This window comes from Micropterus dolomieu, linkage group LG04 (assembly GCF_021292245.1).
Source record: "Micropterus dolomieu isolate WLL.071019.BEF.003 ecotype Adirondacks linkage group LG04, ASM2129224v1, whole genome shotgun sequence".
Classification (NCBI taxonomy): Eukaryota; Metazoa; Chordata; class Actinopteri; order Centrarchiformes; family Centrarchidae; genus Micropterus; species Micropterus dolomieu.
This window is the reverse complement of record NC_060153.1, coordinates 8,512,713-8,534,010: the sequence shown is the minus strand read 5'-3', so window position 1 is coordinate 8,534,010 and position 21,298 is coordinate 8,512,713. Positions and strand designations below refer to the sequence as shown.

The 21,298-nt window shown below is 39.2% G+C and overlaps 1 protein-coding gene across 3 annotated transcripts in view; it reads left to right on the top strand.

Moving 5' to 3' along the window:
• sh3gl2a (SH3 domain containing GRB2 like 2a, endophilin A1) overlaps nucleotides 1–9,866 on the top strand; it is a 44,326-nt gene extending 34,460 nt beyond the window's left edge. For 2 of the 3 annotated variants that reach the window (XM_046046898.1, XM_046046896.1), the window contains exons 3-10: nucleotides 1,462–1,534; nucleotides 2,473–2,616; nucleotides 2,860–2,993; nucleotides 3,083–3,241; nucleotides 3,979–4,082; nucleotides 4,281–4,396; nucleotides 7,073–7,084; nucleotides 7,180–9,866. In XM_046046898.1, the coding sequence (XP_045902854.1) occupies nucleotides 1,462–1,534; nucleotides 2,473–2,616; nucleotides 2,860–2,993; nucleotides 3,083–3,241; nucleotides 3,979–4,082; nucleotides 4,281–4,396; nucleotides 7,073–7,084; nucleotides 7,180–7,376 (939 nt within the window). In that variant the 3' untranslated portion in view covers nucleotides 7,377–9,866. The remainder of the gene's footprint in view (nucleotides 1–1,461; nucleotides 1,535–2,472; nucleotides 2,617–2,859; nucleotides 2,994–3,082; nucleotides 3,242–3,978; nucleotides 4,083–4,280; nucleotides 4,397–7,072; nucleotides 7,085–7,179) is intronic. The other variant, XM_046046897.1, reaches the window with a different exon arrangement.
• The last annotated feature ends 11,432 nt before the right edge of the window (nucleotides 9,867–21,298 follow it).

The following is a 21,298-nucleotide window of genomic DNA, read 5'->3' as shown; positions in this document are numbered from 1 at the left end:
GTACTGCGCTTCCACATTTACCTTGAGCCCTTTGGTGTCTTCCACCCATTACTTTATGAAGCAAAAGCTTTACAGTGTTCTTGCTGAGCCCTATCTGGATGAGAGCTTGCCCAGCTGGAGGGCACCGTGGAAACTAAGATTTCACCCATGCTAATACCTTTTAGACTTACTAGCTGTAATCACTTTTGTGAGTTTTGCTTTTGACTTGATTTTTTTTCTTCATCATTTAAATGATTGTTTCTCCAGAAATCCCTCCTGCAACGATCAAACTCAGACATTTTCCCTGCAATTGTTTTTTAGACAGTTGTGGCCATAATGTTCCTGCAATGCCACTATTTTACAAACATAATTTTTATGTGTATCATCCTTGTGTGCCTGCCTGAAACCATCAGTACCCTGAGTAACGCATATTTTTCCATATGTGAGCAATAATATACACTTATGTACATGTGAGTGCTTATTTATTGTAAGCATCACCGCATGTTAGTGCGTGTGAATATTTACACGTGATTGTTGTTAATTTGTTGTAGTTCGTGTACTGCAGGAAGAGAGAGTGAGTTTTGCAGAGCTGCCATCACACTGAGAACACAGAAGCTCTCAGCTCTGCACTTCTCTCTCTCACCAACACGCTATAGAACAAAGCAACACTTTTTTTTAATCCTGTTTTTTTCCCTCTTTCTATTAGATGGCAGGTTCATAGATCCATCACTTGTTTTATTGCTGGTATATTTCTCTCATCCTCTCCCATAATTCTCAGTCATTTTATGCCAGGTGTTGCAAGCCCTCCTAGTAGGTCTTCCAGCTTGTGCAGTGAAACCCTTACAAATGGTTCAGAACGCAGCAGCACGTCTGGTTTTTGATCAGCCCAAAAGGACGCATGTCACTCCATTGCTGTGTGACCTCCACTGGCTCCCCGTGGCCTCCAGAATCAGATTCAAATCACTAATGCGTGCATACAGAGTGACTACTGGGTCTGCACCCATCTACCTAAACTCCATAATACAAACTTACGTTCCTTCTCGGCCGCTACGCTCCTCCAATGAACGCCGCCTGGCTCTGCCATCCCTTCACATAAAGCAATCCCAGTCCCAGCTATTCTCATCTGTGACACCACGATGGTGGAACGAGCTACCACACGCCATCAGAGCAGGGGCGTCCCTCTCTAACTTCAAGAAGCTCTTGAAAACTCATCTCTTCCGAGAACACTTCCTCTTATAACACCTCTAACTCCTAACCTCTAACATGCACTTCCTGTGCTCTTCTTCTTCTTCTTCTTCTTCTTCTTCTATTTGATGCTCTGTTGATGTTTGTATGTTGTTCCTCAAATGTAATTCGCTTTGGATAAAAGCGTCTGCTAAATGAGTAAATGTAATGTTACCGTGCACATCTTCATTCAACTGTTATTTCTGCATCATCTGTTTTTGTCTTCTTCCAATTTTTGTTTTACATTGTGGTTTACAGAAGATGGACACCACCGCTCGGGCAGTGCTGGACATCATGACCAAGACGACTGAGTATCTGCAGCCAAACCCAGGTGACATAAACTAGCTGCGCAAGAAGATTATGTATGTGCTTTTATTCTAAAGGCAAGTTGCCCAAGAGTCACTAATAAAATTATTCAAGAACAAATTTAAACACCCACACACATTATGTATACTGCACATATGATCCTACACAGCATACTTACACGTGCTCATATATACATATTCACATGCACTTACTGTTATCCTGTTCATACACATACATACCTATATTATTAACAATGCAATAATAAATGTTAACAGGCACATTCAACCAATACATCCACTGTATTAGGAATTTCTTAAGTACATTATTGTAATGACTTCCGTAATTTAATTGCCCTGTACATTGTTACTCTCGGTACTGTGTACTAAGTCTTGTCTGTGTTACTTATGTCGATGTGACGTCTATCTTGCACTAGTAATATATATAGTGGATAGAGCGCCTCTGCTAATGACAGAAGTTCATACATTCTTAGGAAATATACTGAGCTTCAGGGAAAGTGAATAAAGGTGCTAATCGACACAGCAAAGGCCTCCTACATAAGGTGTGATCTGACTGTTCAAGACCATCATCTAATAACTAAATTAATCACGAGCAGAGATGTTTCCGGATCCGCCTGATTCAGCTCAGCGGGTGTGATTGTTAGCTTTCACTTTGAAATGATCAAGGTTGGGAAAGTTTGAGTGGGAAGTGGCTCTAACAGTCACAGTCAGGTTCAGGGTGTGAGGGGACAAAAGTGGCCGCTGCACTAGTGGTCAGATGCCAGGCTAAAGTTAGTTTGATAATCACCAGCTGGACTCACGTTTAGTTTATATTGAAGTTGAATCAACTGAATGTTTTCTCACGTTATAGTACAGCGGTCCAACCCATTACTATGGTACAAATTTAAAGCATGGCCTGACATTTCGCTTAGTGGTGTTTGGTTTCATTAGTGCTTTGTCTTCACAGCCACCAGAGCTAAGATGAGCATGATGAACTCCATGTCACGTATGCGGGGGCAGGAGAAGGGACCGGGCTACACACAGACCGAGACCATCCTGGGAGAGTCCATGCAGAGGTTTGGCAGGGAGCTCGGAGAGGATTCTAACTTCGGTGAGCTGCAATGCATCAACTTCTCCACAGAAAGAGAAGAAGCACAAACGATTGTTTTATATGCTTCTCAGGAACAAAGTGACATCATTTTATTCCCTCAAGGACGCAGTGACAATGCTATGAAAAATGCATGGGCCTATTTTTCAGACAAGATGTCTGAAGTTTGCTTTGTTATTTAGTTCACAAGTGAAGGCATTAAAATGTTGTTTAAAGAGAAATACCTTTTTTCTTCATGTTTTCCAGGCCTTGCTCTGATTGATGTTGGGGAAGCCATGCATGAGCTTGGAGAGGTTAAGGACGCTCTGGACATGGAGGTAAAGCAGAACTTCATCGATCCACTGCAGAACCTCCATGAAAAAGATCTGAAGGAGATTCAGGTAAAAGTGCAGAACTCTGACGCACAACTAATAATCAAAGTCATCTCTTGGTCAGAAAATCTAGTTTACCTGCTTGTCTTTTTTTGCAGCATCACCTGAAGAAAATGGAGGGTCGCCGTCTGGACTTTGATTATAAAAAGAAACGCCAGAGCAAAGTGACAGACGACGAGCTCAAACAAGCCTTAGAGAAATTCGATGACTCCAAGGAGATTGCTGAGCAGAGCATGTTCAACCTGTTGGAGAGTGATGTAAGGAACATTTTAGCCCTAACACTCTTTGCTTGGTTAATTGCATACACCATTGGCACAGCCAGGCTTTTTTGTGTTAGTTTTTAGTGTTTTGTTGAGTCTGCCAACCCAATCAGTGTACAGTACTGTACTGTCTTGCACCTTCCAGTGTTGCTGTAACCAGTTATCACAACCATTCTCTCAAACCATGACCCTGTTCTTACTGGAAGCCCCCCCATCTACTCTATAGTGGACAAAATGTTAAAAAGCTCCACTAATATTTATTACCCAAGGAAAAATGATTGGTCAAATGATTACATGTAATGGGAAATAGAAATGGCTACACTTTTTTGCATCACAACTTTATAAAGTGAGCCACTGTTTCTCAGGTCATTGGCACCAAAAGTATCAATAAACAGTTTTGTTAACCACACAAATACTACCCTTTAGAATATTAGCTGATCCTGTACGTCAGTAAAACAATATCCCCACAAGGTCCATTAGCAGATGTTGAAATTGCCATTTTCATGAGCATTTTAAGGACTTTCCCAATCTCTGTGTTAACAGTTGTTAACAGTACCAGTTAACAGTACCAGTCATCCAGGTTATCCACTATTGTTTTTGTGTGATCCTGCTGTAAATCAGCTGTTATTACTTTTAGCATCCCAGTGAATTTGAGTCCAGTCGTCATTATGGGCGGTGTGTACCAGCTGTCATGGTGTCAACATGTAAAAGTACACCTTGCGCATCTTTAACAGATTGAACAGGTGAGCCAGCTCGCTGCACTGGTACATGCTCAGGTGGAGTACCACAGCAGGGCTGCTGAGATCCTCACACAGCTCTCCAGTAAGATCGACGAACGGTTAGTACTCACACTTACTGTTTCACTGGGTGTTTTTGTTGTACTGTACGTTGCTGGATGTACTTACAGTAACGGGTAGAATTTCAGTCTTGTTTGAACTATTATTTACCAATGCAGCATTACCAAATTGCCAGACTGTGCTTTATGTTAACCTCTCTTGTAAGTGTACTGAGAGATTCTGTGTTTTCCACTTCACAGGATAAGGGATACTTCTAACAAACCGAGGAAAGAGTACACTCCTAAACCACGTACCTCTCTGGACTTCTCCATCAGTGAGAACCACAATGGAGGCATCCACAGTGCCCGCTCTCCAGGTGAGACACAGATTACAAACCTCATTACTCAGAAACATGTCCAAAAACTAGTCCTGGTACTGTGTTTACACTGGTATCTCATACGTTTGTTTCAGTTGATGTGAAGACACAATTGTAAAGTTTGTTGTAGTATTTGCCTGTTAAGGAAAGTTTCTGGACTCGTTTCTATTAATTCATCACCTTATTTCCTTTAACAACCCTCTCTGTGTTTTTTAATTTTTACTGTTGATTCTCAAATAAAAGCCAATGCTGATGCAGCTGGGTCTTTTTCTAACAAAAAACATACGGTAGATGTATTATGCATTGCAGGGTGAAGTTAGTCATCTACATACTCACAGCTTATTTAATCAGTTCAACATACTCATAACTTTTACTAATTAATTTTGGCCAATTTTATTTAAGCTCTTAATATCAAGCTACTGAAACGCAACGTTTCCTGCAGCTGTTTCAAAATGAAAGAGAAATAATTAAGTGATAGAAGCCTTTTAAAGTAAAGTATATGGAGAGTTCTTTTAGCAAACCGCTTCAATGAGAAATCAATACTAGAAACTGGGACCCAATCAGAGAGAGGGAGGTATATTTCTAAAATATGATAAAGTATAGTTAGTAAGTTAGTGCTTTATTTAAACAAGTAGTTATCATTGTATAAGTATAAGAATAGGAAAACACGCAGAAATATACACAATTTAAAAACACAGACAATCAAATAAATTGTGTTCTTCAAAATAGTAGACACATTATTTGTTTCTATAGAAATATCTTGTAAAAGAGGAAATTTGCAAGTTGTTTCAAAAGAAATGTGTTAAAAATAAAATCTTTCTTTTTCCCTGCTCTTTTCCCAACATTTCAGTTATTGCCTTTACTGAACAGAATATCCATCAATCCAGCACAAATTAATGCAACTCTGCACTCTTCTCTTTCCCCCTTATGATTTTTGTTCATTCTTTTAGGAGCGAGGTCTCCAGGTGAGCCAGGTCAAACTTATCTGCCAAAATGTTTCACTCCCTGTGTGCTCATGAATTCATTTCTTTAACAACCTCCTTTCATGTACACAAAAAACTCAAAACTTCTTCTGCTGCTTTCTTTCCCGCTCCCCTCGTGTTGTTTCCTCTTCCCTCTTTGCAGCAAGGTCTCCAGGTGAGATAAAAGTGAATCCCCGGAGAGATACGGCAATATCTCTTCCATCACTTCGTCATTCTTGTTTAGTCCTTTTTTTTCCATCTATTTGTCTGTTTGTATCTTTTGTTATGAGAAAACTGTGCCCAAATGTTACAAACAGCAGAAAAACAAGTGCTGTCCGCTCACTGTACAAAGAATGCCAGACCTACAGTAACAGCTTACCAGCGGACCAGCATTTGCTGTTCCTGTTTTGTTCAATCTTTTGGTCTGTCTTATCCTCCTGTTCCTTTGTCTGTCTGCTGCTCTGCTTCTCTTTCAATTCATTGTCCAGCTTGGGTTTTCCTCTTGCTTTGTTTATCTAACTCTTCATTGCCACACCTCCTGTACTTACCCATCAATCCATCATTTATCCATCTTGAAAATACTATTTAACATAAACACGTCTGCTCTGTTTTCTCCTTTTCCCTTTGCAGCAAGATCTCCAGGTGAGAAAGAGTGACTTGTGAAGAGATGCAAAATCTCTCCTCTCACTCTTATTTGTATCCTCCTTTAACTTTTGTGGAAGTATACTTTTGTCTGCATTTTTGTTTGCAGTGCAGCTCATCTGCTGTGCTGTTTCTGTATAACCCCTTGTTTCTCTTTTGTCCCTATTTTTTTTAATTTTCTTATTGCACAGCTTTCTTTCATTGTTAAAGCAATAGTTCCATATTTTGGGTAGTTAGCTTATTCACTGAGAGTTCGTTAAAAATAAATTGATACCACTCTCACACCTGGACGCAAAATATGAAGCTGCAGCCAGTTAGCTTAGCATAAAGACTGGAAACAGGGGAAACGGCTAGCTTGGCTCTTTCCAAGTGTAAAAAAATCCACCCACCACCACCTGTAAAGCTCTCTATTTCATTTGTTTTATAGGGTGTTATTTACTGGACTATTTCTTGGTCAGGAGTCTCAGCTTTGCTTGACAACTGCTCAGATCCAAGAAATAGTCCCCATAAAATGGTGAATTGTAATTTGTTTAACCTTCAGTTTTTGTACTAATTAAATAAAAAAAGATCTAATGTCTTAGTTAGGGAGCTTTAGAGGTACTGATAGGCAGGTTTGCTTCTCCTACCATGTGGTACTTGACGGTTAGTGAGAACCACAGGTTTTGTGGCTGTTTTTCCCGACATTTGCCAAAAGGGGTGAAAATTTGCCCATTCCACACTCAAAAACAAACTTCAACAAGCGACACAAAGGTGAGATTTAGGCTTTATCTGAAGGATTTTCAAACAGTATTTTACAACAGAAAAGACTTGAAGGATGAAGACTAACTGGTTTGTTTGGCAAATGTACGTCTGTTTAACCACACAACCTCCGTTAAAGAGTACAGACTGAGCTTTTCTATGAAACCATCCGCAATCCAAAGAGAATCAGCCCATTTCCCAAAATGTAGAACTATTCCTTTAGATGTCATATGCCTCATTAATATTTTACCGTCACTGATAGTCACCGTCATGTTTTGTCTCTCTCTTTTGCTTTGTCTCCTCCTCGCTGCTTCCTCCTGTTTCCGTCTTTTAGCCAGGTCTCCAGGTGAGCCTTTCTCAAGCTTTTCTTGTTTATATGCAGCATCTCCTCCTCTAACCTCTCTTCTAACTCTCCTTTTCTTCTCTAACTATTTTGTCCAGCCCCTATGGACCAGCCCTGCTGTCGTGCACTCTACGATTTTGACCCCGAGAATGAAGGTGAGCTAGGCTTCAAGGAAGGCGATATCATCACCCTGACCAATAAGATCGATGACAACTGGTACGAGGGGATGCTGCACGGCAACTCCGGCTTCTTCCCCATCAACTATGTGGATATCCTGGTGCCGCTGCCCCACTAGGACGTCACCACTACCAGCTGTGTCTGCAACGGTGGCGAAACAAATCCTAGCCTCCAGTTCCTCCCACCAGTATTCCCGGTAACCTTTTTCCTAAACATTCCTACCAACCACCTGTACTCCGCTTTAAAGGAGTCGAAACAGCAACAACACAATAACGAACGAAGATACGAACAAAGATTGACGACAAATTAAAGCAAGTATGCACCAATTGCTCGTAAAAACTTTTAAAAGAGGAAAATCTGCATTGATGTCGTTGCTTCCCCTTATCCCAGGAGGTACCTTCAGGCTTTCATCCATTTCTGTTCTGGCTTTTGTCTCAGTTTATGTTGGCTGTCAGTCCGTCATGAGTTTATCAGAACAGCTTTGCAAAATCACACTTCTCTCTCATTCACTGTACTTTGTGGAAACCTCTACGGTAGATAAAAACTTTTCTGTCACATACTAGGAAAAAAAAAAATCAGTCCACGTGATTCACGTTTGTTAGCGACTCTAGGTCAAGCATGTTTCAAGTGTTTAACGTTTTTATCTTATAAAAGAAATATGTTGAGCTGATTTTAGTTGTGTGTTTTTTTTTTTTTTGGTTTTTTTTTTATATTCTTCTTTTTAATCATCTCTTGGCATGTTGGGAAGTTTCTGGAGTAATCACTTCCCTGTCTTGCTCAAAAAGGATGTATTCAGCAGTTTTGACAAAAGACCAATTCATCTAGCTAATAACTAACAACCAAGATTACCTATTACCAAGAATATTGTTATTTTTTACATATCAACATGCGCACATGATTGGTCATATGTGATTCAGATACCAAAATTACCTGCAAAAACCTGAACAAACTCCTCCAATTTTAGCTTTGAGATTTCATGACAGCATGGTATCAGTAAATCTGTTCGATGCAACATGCTGAAGCTTGCAATCTCTAGTTCTTTGGTATTTTTATCAGGAGGGCTGAAACTGTATTTGTAAGTATGTGTCATTACATATCTGAGCCAGTGATTAGTGGAGTGATGACATTATTTGCAAAAAACACAAGTTGTAAAGTTTAAACTGTTTAAAGTGATGTAAGAAAACTATGGTGCATAAGTATAAAATCCTCCACGTGTATTTTATCAGCAGCTTGTGTGAAAAATGGTTAATGTATTGTGATATAATAACTTAGAGGACTGAACTGCTCATAGGGGCAACTGTTTGCTGCAGCTGAAGCCGTATCTCTTCTTGCTGCACCCCTAACTAGTCCGATTAGAATTCTGTAGTTTAGCTGTCAATAAGCCATTGATTAAGAGGAAACTAGACATAGCTAGGAACGCACAAATGGCTGAACGGAATGAGAAATCATTTCTTTATGTCTCGGCGGAAATGTTTTATTCATTTGAAATGATGCAACTTAAACTTAAAAAAACTTTTCTCCAACATAATATGGACTACAAGCCACTGGTTTGACCTTTTCATGTCATGTTAGACATGAGAAAAATTGCTAGGCTATAAGATTGTACATTAGGTTTAATTTTCCCTAATGAGCTGTTGTATGCAGTATTGTGTGGGATTTTCTGTCCCTGATGTACTGATACTCTAGAAATCAAACCAACTTCAGTTATTACCGAACATGTTTTAGTCAGCTGATCAGATGCTGTACGTTCTCCCTGAGGTTTTACACTCTGCAATGTCCATGATTAAACCCATCTGCAGGAGAATTGAATAGCGGTAACATTGTGTTGTTTTTTTTTTCCCCCACTCATCTTGTAGTGGTGTTGTGCATGTATTTGGGGGAGGGGAGCGTATTTGGGTTTGCTCACTGTACATGTTATGCACAGGGATGGGGTTGCAGAGGACCTCTGATGCTGAGGTATTTAAAATATACTGTCTCTGACAGTGTTCAACATTAAAACAAACATGGATGTCTCTTTTAATTAAAGGACCAATTCATTATATTCAGTAGAATTACACTAGATGATACAAAACCAACGGATACCCCATATTAAGTGGTGTGTTTTTTGTTGTTGTTTTGTTTTACGGAAGCACAACTTTAACAGGCAGTATACTTTGTTGGCTGGGGAAGAATACAATACAGTTTGAAGATCATGTATTCATGTTTTTTTTAAAGGCGATACAATTCCTTCCTTATTTTTCTCTTTCACTTTTTTTGAACAATCGTGTGTATCTTTGCCCTCAATGAGGACTGTACAGCTTTTCTGTGTTTTGTTTTCACCTTGTGTGTATAGTCGCGCATCAACAGTAACGTATCTTATTTTTGTAACTGTGACAAAAGTATACACATACAGTATAGATGTATATATACAGTATATTATCCAGAAGCAATGTGAAAGGAGGGATTCTCTGTGCTGCACATGATTGTCTTTGGATTGTTTTTTTGTTTGTTTTCTGTTTTTGTTTTCTTTTATTCTTGCACTGGATTCTACGACTGTATGCTTGATGTAAAGAAAAAAAAATGTGATAAGTCAATGTAATTTATTCAAATAAATAACAAGAAATAGTTATTGCCTTGATGACTTTCTGTTCATAGATGCACACAGCTCTGGATTTTAGCTCAAACATACGTTGCGGGTAGAAATCCCTTATGACAACTTTTATAAATATTTTAAACTCACGCTAAATGTAAAATAATTTAAACTCTAGCTAACCATCTATTTCACTCTAGCTGTTGTTTTTAGAATATAGAGAAGAGAAAGCAGGGAATTGGTGCACCAAATAGAGGAAGAAGACAGATGCATTATTCATTTTCCCGGTGGATTCTTTCATGTCCTCTTGCAAGAATCCAGCTGGAAAAAAATAGGTCAGGTAAACCTCTTTTGTACGTTACAAGACGACTGAAATATCTTAATATCCTGCAATATTATCAAAGTCACAACTACAGCTTCAAGCATCTTGAAGGCTCCAAAAACTATGACACGTATGCATGTGTAAGCTGGGATATACAATGCAAACCTTGTACAGCCTACTGTACAAATAAAGAATTACAGTAGAGCTGTGGTAAACTCTGTAAATGAATTGCTGTCAGCAGTGGTGAAATTAACTAAGTCAATTTGCTCAAGCTCTATACTTAAGTAAAGTACAAGTACCGCAAAATTACCATTTTCCATTTAGTTTTCTGCACTACTCTTCAAAGGGACATACTGTACTGTACAGTTATAATGTTTTTATACAAATGATGTGATCACTGTATAAAATATGATGTAACATTACAGATTAAACTACCCAATAAGTCAATAGTGGAAATTGGCTCCACCTCCACCAACTGCCACATACACACATGAATACATCAGTGATAACACTTGAATAACATTAAAAATGTTAATATTACATCATAAGGGCCATATTTACCTTTTTAAGTATATGTTGCTGATGAGGACAACACTGCCGCACTTTCATTTAAGTGACATTTTCAATGCAGAACTTGTAATGGAGCATCTTTACATTGTTGTAATAAACTTTCACTCAAACCTGCAATAAGTTATTTAAGCAGAAACAAGTTGTGACATTAAGACATTGTGCTTTTAAGCTGATATGGTGAACTTGTTATCAAACATTTGCTTAGTTACACATGTAGCAATTACCGGTCAACATTATCATTCAGTTGGAGTTGTGTTTCTGACCACCTCATGAGTGTCCAGTCTTTTTTTGCTCTGTTTTTGGTCTACAACAAAAACTCTTGAGAGAAATATCTTGCTCTTTAACTGCTAAATTCTCTACTGTGTTCACCCGCTGATGACGAATTGTGTCCGTCTGCATTTTGGTGCTGAGAAGGAGTTGGACAGTGGGTTATCATTAAAAACTGCTGCCTGCTGTGGCTGGGAACTATGAGAGTGGTGAGAGTGAACCAGAACAGTTGTGGGCTGGGCAGCTAAACAGTGAGCTGAAACTCACTATCAAGCTGAGTTGCAGATTCATTCTCTGTAGGTTCATCACCATGAACAAGTCCTTTCACATTGTTATTTGATGAATAAATCACCGATTTAGTAAAGGATCTGAATACTCCTCCAAAAACTGACTATCAGAGATATTTCTATATGCTAAAAATATATGTTATAGTAGTATGACTGTCTATAACTACAGCAAAACATAATACAGACACCCAATTGCTCTTTTTATGGTTGGTTTGCAGAATTTTCCCTACGATTGGTCATGCTCCCTTTGCTTTGGGAGAATTTCCATGTGAAAAACTTTTAATGCAAAGAGCCAAACTGACTTGCTAAATTCAGTGTCATCACACAGAAAGTGCAAAACGCGAAATCACACACTCAGTCAGTCAGAATACAGCCAGCTCATATTAGCATAAGTTCCAAGGCATATTTCTGTATACAGATCACTAAATCAGTGCACCTCGGAAAGTAGTTCTCCTTTCTTTAACATCATTGCAACACCACTTCACCACCACTGCAATCTATTGCTTTCTATTTGTTTACCAGTTGTTGTAATGTATTACTGCTACAGTGGAGTACACTGTTCTGTTTTGTTTTTAGTAGTACATGAGCTGGCTGTATTTTGGTGATTAAATGATTGAGGCATTGAATAAAATCTACCAGTCTGTGGTAGATCAGAGGTTTTCAAAGTGGCAGGCGGGCCTCCCCATGGGGGCTCCAAACTGTTTCAGGGGAGGCTCAGAGAATGGAAGTGAAAAAATATTATAGTAGTTATTACATTTGTTAAGACTCACATAGAAGAAATTGCACAGAAAAGCCTAAATGTAGCCTAAAAGCTGTTTTCCCGGAGTCAGAAACTAATGCATGCCTTAGTTCGTTCCATCTGATGCTGTCCTGTCTATGGCAAAAATGATAAGCCGGCTCGGATTATAAATGTATGACAGTTAGACGTGAGGTGACACCTTTTGGTCCCCACCCATTATCTGTCACCACAGTCGATCTGGCTACACCCTCTCTTCATGCACACAGTTTAACCCCTACTCTCCCTCTATCCCGCTGCACACATAACATGCATTATAAATACACACAAACACACCGCTGTGCTGCGCTGACATTGGTCAAGTATACAGTGTATGTATTCCTGCACATATCCTGCAGCAGTCAGGTCCTTTGAACAGCATCAGAGCATGTCACCCTCACAGTCACACACCCTGCGGCCTGTCACTCCACTGATAACTGCAAATATAGGCACAGCCCACACTTTGTTTGACATGGTGCAGGTGAGATAAACACTTATAACAACCACAACTTAAAGTAACCGGCATTGCCATATGTGTACAGGTGGATATTGTGGATACAGGGCGTCACCTATTAAATGTTGTTTATGAAATCAGCTATCTGCCAGAGTATCACTCGCTCTGCTGCTGCTGGAAAAATTGAAACTAGAAGTAAAGCATCCTCTAGTGGTGGCAAACTGACAGTGCTCATCAGTGTAAGAGTTACATTTGGTATGCTTTTTTTATTAATATACAGTATTCTTACTGCATCACAACAGTGTCACAACCAAACATCAAAGGCCTGTGCTACAAGAAGGAGGGAGGAGCAGAAGAAAAAGGAAAGCGCATAGCTGATCCTTAACACAGTAAAGATCTAGATCAAAAGGACACGTGTTACATTGTGTAAGAGACCTTCTTCCAGTCCAATTTGTCCCTTTCCCTTAACTAACTAAATTAACTTAGATCACTGGTCAAGTGATTAATCAGAGGGTGCCAAAGATCCATAAATCTGTTGTCAATTTTAATTTGTCACTGAGCCTATCAATTTAAAAAAAGATCTCCATACCAGTGTGTTTAAGTAAAAAGTTAGTATGCAGATTTACGTAAATGGTATTTTTACATTTAAGGGTAGGAGAAATAAACAGAAGACAGAAAAGAGCTGTGGGGCCATGAATATAGTCAAAGCTCAAGTAAAAATAGGAAGTAAAATCTATTGTTATGCTCATTTAACTATTTTTGAACACGTCATGTATATTATTATATTCTAACAAAGACGTCATCTTCAGCTGCAGGCTAACATGACACCAAAGATGAGTGTTAATCAAGCCATCACCAGCAGGTTTATCAAGTGGATACTAAAAAACAAAAGAAACAAAAAACAAGCAAAAGTTGAACACACATAAGTCTGATGCAATATATATTTATTTTAAATTCTAGAAATTGACGTTTCATCTTGCCTTCTTCTACCGCTTCAAACAAACAATGCGGCAAAAGAGGCGCCAACCCCTGGTATCATTTACGGCTGTAACAGTTAGTTGTCTAATTGATTAGTCGAGCGGCACAAAATTAACCTGCATCTATCATTTATTAGCATCAATTAACATCTCCTGCTTCTAGCTTCCTGATTTGCTGTGTTTGTCTTTGTTTTATTTGATCATAAATCTGATCTAAAGTGTTTTTCAGACTGTTGGTCAGAAAAGCAAATTGATGACGTCATCTTGGACTGGGCATTTCCCCAATTTTTACCCCATTTTATAGAGAAAGACTACTCGGGAAAGTAATTAGCGGATTAATCACTAATTAAAATACGGTGACTACCTCATGCCATCTCTTGGCTGGTCTGGCACCTGATTAAGTTTGCAACTAGAAATTGTTTGACGAAGACAATAAAAATGTACTGCATGCGAGGGCTGCGGGAGAAATGTAATCAGGCTAAGCCAATCAGAGGCAGAGTAGGGCGGGTCATGCCTTAGCTATAGTAGAATTCGCTAACCCACTCACTTATTTCTAGCACCACACACCCAGATATCTTTAATTTTGTAGTCTTTTGTTTTAAAAAAAAAAGTGATGTCCCTTGCCTCAAGTTTATCAGACTTAATGAAGGCTTTAAACAACTTTTTTTTCACATACAAAGTGGAGTTCCCCTTTGAACAATCAACAGATAATCAAAATTGCTGTTATATAATTTTCTGTCGTTCAGCTAATTGACAAATCGTTTCAGCTCCAACTGTAAGAAAAATAAAAGGCCCTCCTGTGCAGTCTTTTCATGAATAGTCAACACAAAACCACAACACCGTGGTGCACGTGGAAAATCCATGTCCAGGCAAACAAAAACACACTGACTACATGCACAAACACACACTCCTCTCCAGGTAATGTATGTAATGGCACTCCTGACACATGGAGGGGGGGGCAAGACAAGCAATCCTGTAAAAAGCATTCCTCAGACCCTCTCTCTATGTGGGTGGCCTGCCTGGACGCTGCGCCACAGAGACAGCAGCTCCTTTTCCAAAAAACCCTCACAGCCTTTGTGTCTGCCCACGCCATCTCCTGTGATATAGCAGCTGTCACACTGATGTAGCTGTTGAACTTTTCTATCCTGTGGTGTTTAAATGCCAGATGATCCATGGCCAGTATTGAAATAGATCTTTTTAAACATGTATCGCCCAAATGATTGTTTATCACTCACTTGTTATGTATCTAAATCTACCTTGTTGAGCCTCTGACTTGTGTTTCACAGCAGCTATTTTAAGATGAGAAAGTTTTCCTCCTAATGATCTAGATATACTTGCCTGTCTGCAGGAGTTGGATTCAATGATTCATTTAGTTTGCGTGTTAAGAGGAACGATGCTGCACATTCAGTCAGCCGCTCAGCTAGCCAGCCGTGGCAAGCTTAAACTGGCAGGGAAGTCAGCCACTCCATCATATTTGACACTTGAATCAGGCGCAGCTCTTAATGCATGAATGGCAGGCTGCATCTGTTTTCTGGCCAACCCCAAACCGCAGCAGACCACAAGACACCCACACGAGTTACAGACATGTTCCACATATTCACTGAGGCCGAGGGAACAATAAGTATCAAACAGGTAAATCCTACAACCTACAGTGCATCAAAACTGGTTCTACTACTACTCAAAAGATACTGTGTATCGTAAATACTTCTGTCTTTATTCTTACATGGCATTTGAAGAAAAACACCCCTGATAAAAATCTGCTTAAAATCTTCAACACTGTGTATCCATTACTACAAATGCATATTGGCACAGCCAAGCACTTTTCAAATTCAGACCATTGTTTTAAAATCTACTCAATATCTCAAAGATCCAAAATATCCCAAATACACTTAGCTGCCAGTTTATTAAGTACATCTAGAAAAAGTGGAGAACTTATGTCCTTTACTTGTTGAGTTTTTGTTTTAGAGAGTCCATGTGTTTTAGGCTGCTGGCCTGTAATGCATCCTACTGAAAGGTATTTCAATTATTTAGTTAACCCTGATTTCATATAAGTGGGGTGGATAAAAAAAAACAAAAAATTAATTAATCTTACATTACTATGTTTTTTAATGGCATCTCTCCATGTGAGCCGTCTTCCCCGGTCTTAACTGCAGCATAAGTGCACATTTAACAGACTTTTTCGTATGGTGATTTTGATTTCTTCTATTTTTGATACATGAAAACACGTAATAAAGTAAATGTCACATTGTTTTTATTCAATGCATTGAAATAATATTAAAACTTTACAGAAGAGGAACCCCACATGGCTTAAGGATTAAGACACTGAACATGAACTGCATCATCCCTGGATTGAATCCGGTCGAAAACATTTGTTACATTTTTCTCTCATCTCTTTATTACTGTCTGCAATAAGGTCAAAAGCTCACAAAACTTTTTCAACTAAATACAATAAAGGCATAATAAAATAAAATGAAAATAAATCTTGTGGCACCTTTGGCCCATCTTTAAGGCACCTTCTTAGGGAAGCACTATATCAGACTGCATTCATTTTAGCTGCATGTACCTAATAAACTGCCAACTGAGAATGTATGTCGAGCCAAACTTTTTCAAATGTGTAAAGCAATTACATACCTCTGATGAAATGGGGCAGCGACATAAAAACACAACATCTTTGGTTTGCATGTTTGACTCTATATAAAGCATCAGATCCTTTACTTAAGTAAAAAGTACTAATGCTACACTGTGGAAGTCTCTAAGGTTATACATTCAAAATCTTAGCTAAGTACTTGTATTATCAGTAAAATATTTAACTAACCAATTAAGTATCAAAAGAACAATACTCGTGAAATATATAATTTTATTATTATATAAATTATAATTAGGGTTTTTCAATGGCAATGCCAATATTTAGAGAGCAGTGCGGTCGATGGCTGAGATATACTGTAATGTTGATATCAAAACAAAGAAAAGCATAATGTGTAATTCCATTATCACATGCAGAGTACAATCTAATATACATGGTTGTCGTAGCTAGTAACGCGTTGTTTTAGATGGAAGTTTTATTAATTAATGAAATAGTAAAATACATTGGGTTATGCTGTAGTTTTCTGAACATGACTGGTGTTTAAGGGAGAGCTGGGTATAGTTCGTCAGAAGTGATGTCATTCAACTGCATTATTCTCTACAGTATAACAGTATATATTTAACACAAGCCAGTAATGGTGTTAGATTGTATTTGCATCATTTAGGAGAAACTTGTCAACATTTAGAAAAGATGATCGTGACTAAGGAAATTTAGGGCTCAAAAATAACTTTTTCACCACCTTCCCAAAACTCATCTTGAAGTATCCGAATTGCCTCTGGTGGCTATTCCGCCAGTGTATGAATGAGTGTGAATGTTAGTTTCGGTTTGAGCACTTAGGCTCAGTGAATGAATGTGTGTGAATGCAGATGTAGTGTAAAAGTGCTTTTACACTGGTTTAAAAGACTAGAATATATACAAATACTGAGCATTTACTTAACAGCTGAGAAGAAAATGTAAAACAAATACATATTAAAGCAGAAATAAAGAGTAGTGGAGACACACGCACACTCATGCACTCTGAGAAGCAGCTGTTGGTGGGAGTGTGCCAGTGTGTGTCATTACATGTTTTCCTGCGGCGTTCACACATAGTTTCTCTATTCAGCAGGAAAGCCCAGCTCTCAACACCAGACAGAGGCAGCTAATACCCCTGTCTGTCAGAGTCGCTCAAAGAGCAAGTGATTGGAGATGACAAACGAGGCAGTAAGACAGGTCAGGCAGCTATGTTGGCAGCAGCAGAGAGACGAAGGAAAAAGAGAGGAGGCGGGGACTGAGAGAGGCATGTAAGTGCCAACAGGGAGGAGTGTGGTTATGTGTGCATGTTGTTGCATATTTGTTAATCATACCGTGAGGGTCTTGTGGGTCTGACGCCACGTTTGTCTGTCAGTCTGAAGGAGAGTCAAGTTTGTTTCCGGCTCTGGATTCACTTCCAACGCCAGCTCTGTCCCCCCACGAGGGACTCTGTCACTCAGACTTACACACTGGAATCCAAAATAGGAAGGATAAAGTCTATATGTGAAAATACAACCACAAAATACTCAACTTGTAAACCTAAATAATCTGTTGGGCAGAGTGTGTGTCAGGCCTCACCTCTCTTCATCAGGCTTCATTTTGGTATGGACCGGTCCTCAAAGAGTGGACTTAAGAAGTAAAAGGGTTAGAGGCATTGGAAAAGAGTGAAAGAAGGCTCGGGGCGGTCGTTATATCAACACCATGTACGATTTTTTGGCAATTTCTTTCAGTATACACACACTGATAGTGACAGAACCAAAAACTCCTGCAAACTTTGTTTCTATCCTCAGACTTTCATAAGGTACATCACACAGGAAACTGACATACAAGCTTTATTGTACGCTTCACTTAAACTTATCATTTCATTGTCCATCTAGGTGAAGTACATATAATCTTCATCCCACTGGGGAAGGCCATTTTCTTCTGTTTTGGGAGGATTACAGTGATGATACACAGTATCTGGCAGAAGTGAACTCTGATAACTTCTCACCAACTTGTGACCTTATTGCATGTGGGTGATTTGAGAAGGTAACTGCAACAAATGTAGATTTGTGACTTAAGTACATTATGTAGTCACAGAAATAAGGCTTTTGATATTGATACCAATATCTCTGAATCAACATTTCTGATGTATTTTGTACTGGTCATATTTGCCCATTTTCATGCCAAAACTATTAGGGTTGTTATGGTATATGACCTAAACTTCAATTCAATTCAGTTTTAGAGCTTTTCATAAAAGAACAGGTCTACACTGTACTCTGATTTTATTACAGAAACCCAACAATTCCCACCAAGAGCAAGCACTAGGCAACAGAGGCAGAAACCCCGAGCAGAACCATGGCTCAGGGTGGGCAGCCATCTGCCTCGACCAGTTGGGGGTGAAGGAGAGACAGAGAGAGAAAAAGCGAGAGAGAGAGAGAGCCATAAAGATGGGAGAGGGGAATGGAGGGGTAGGGGGGAGCCTGCACAATATACGCACAGAGGTACATACAGTAAAGGTGATGTTGGTACAGACTGAATGAATAATGGTACAGATATTTATAGTAATGTTAGATAATGATTGTAATGTTATAATAATAACAATAATAATAATGATAGGACTAGTAGCAATAATTGTAGCAGAGGGTGTCGAGCAGGAACAGGGGGGCAGCAGGTGACCCGCAACCACAGATCCAGACTCCACAGCTTCAGAGCCAGAAACACCTGCAGGAAGTGATAGGAGGAGAGAGGAGAGGGACGAGAAAGCACCACGGGAAAGGGAAGAAGTCTAGTTGTTAACATGCATTAATGGGATGAGGTTGCATACGGAGAGAGAGGAGGAGGAGAAGGAGAGAGGAGCTCAGTGCATCATGGGAAGTCCCCCAGCAGTCTAGGCCTATAGCAGCATAACTAAAGGATGGTTCAGGACTCATCTGAGCCAGCCCTAACTATAAGCTTTATCAAAGGGGAAAGTCTTAAGCCTACTCTTAAATGTGGAACTTGGTTCCACAGGAGAGGAGCTTGATAACTGAACACTCTTGCTCCCATTCTACTTTTGGACTAATTAAAGCAATTCACAAGATTTTTGCTAATAAAACAAGCAAAAACCTTGTATGTACGTCTTTCCCTTTTTGGAAGCTATTCCTTTAGTCGCCTGGATGAAAAAAGGGAAGAATGTGCTTAAAAGAACAAATATATATATATATATATATATATGTGTGTGTGTGTGTGTGTGTGTGTGTGTGTGTGTGTGTGTGTGTGTGTATATATATGCATTTCATGGAAATCAATCAAAAAGAAAACATCTGACTAAAAGTGTAAGATTTATATAAACATTACCAATCAAGACTTTTTAGAAATACCCAAAAATACCCATGTTTGTCCATAATGATATATACAATGTTGCAAATAATATTAATATATTATGCATAATACTACCGCTTTCGGGTTAAGATGTAAAGGATTACAATTGTGCCCTCAGAAACAAACAGAAAGAATGATGCTGCTGTTCAGTTTAGGACAAAAGGCGATGATAGAGAATTTATATCTTCTTCACACAAAACAATTAGCTTGCCCTCCACTACCCCAGGCTATTTATGAAGAAGTTGGTTTTAAGAGTTATTTGGCAGGATAAAGCACTTCAACTTCAGTCTAGCTCATTCCTGGTCATAAATTCTCCACAGTGGTTTAGCTTGTGAAAGGCTTTTAAGTGTGAGCCAACAGTGAACCAGAGAGAAGGGCTTTCAGGACAAATGGTGCCAGGTTAAGGGCCAGCCGCACAGCATGCAAAACAGTACAATGGGACAACATTTGGTGTGCAAATCCATCAGTCCATTCAAATTGTGTCCCAAACAAAAGTTGATACACAAACAAATCAATTAACCTGAGGGGGGGGAGCTCTCTGCTCACCCACTGACCTTTAAAGGTACCATCAGCTCAGACTTAAAGTTGTCGAGGATATTGTGATTAAAAAGTGCCAGAACTGCCCGCTCGGCGATAAGGAGGAGTCTAAGTGCAGAGCGAGCAAGGCGGTGGAACCTGTCCATTTCTGGATCTATTCTCCTACTTTAATCCTGGAGACAGTCACACCCATCAAACCTCTCCATGCATGACAGAGTGTGGCTACTTGGGTTTATTAACCTGCAAGCACAGCATAAACCACACACAGATATGCAGCGTACATACATAGCGTGCAAACCCAAATACACACGCAATTCAAAGTCTTTTCGTGTTTTGTGCATTTACTGTATATCCGTATTAATGTATACCTACAGATTTTGGGCCTCCACCTACATCTAGGTGTATGTGCATCACTCTCTCTCTCTCTTTCTGTGTTTTGGTTTTGCCTCATCATCAGGCACTTAAGACACGAAAATAGTCTCTTATTTTCTTAAAGAATCCAGAATAACTTGTCTAGCAGCAAAGATTCATCCATCTAAACTGTCTAAGGAATCACATAGCATGTGTGTCTTTCTTTAACCAGGTGAAATCCTTATCTTTTGATTATGCAACATGTTAATCCCATTGTGCCATCTTTCCTACACATCTTCTGCCTCCTTTGTTCCTCCTTCAACTCTAAATTTAGTATGTTTACAGCTCTTTGTCTCCAATTGTTGCCTTCAAACGATAATTCTTGTTTTCTAAAACTTGGCCAAAAAAGACCCATCACTTCTTTTGGTTATGATAACATTACAAACTCGATAACTACAGTAAGCACAATTTGTAAAATTGGAACCAAGGGACCAACTGTGATGGATGTTTACAACACACAGATTGTGAAATAATTTTACCGTTGAAATTTGTTTTCTTTTTCCAAATAAGTTTGGCTAACCTGATGATCAGATCTCAGCAAATAACTTATTTAAAATCTTATTACGCCAATAAACTGGAATTATCCTATCCTAACTATAGTACTACAGACAGCTGATAAAATCACTCTCCATACATTGCATCTGTATCATATGAGCTTTAAATGTATTTGATTTGTTGATATTTGGATTAGTGACGGGAGCTAGAGCTAGCAAGAAGGTTCTGAGTGCGAATCTGTGACCTTTCTGCGTGAAGTCTCTGTGTCTGCGTGGGTTTCCAGGTGCTCCGGCTAAACGGGTATAGCAAATGGTTGGATGCATGGATTAATGATCAGGCTGTTGATCTCTTTGAAAAGCCTACAAAGTTGCCCACAGACACACTATTAGAATGAACCTTTTCAATGACCTCCTTCCCTCTCTTCTAGTTATTCTATATATG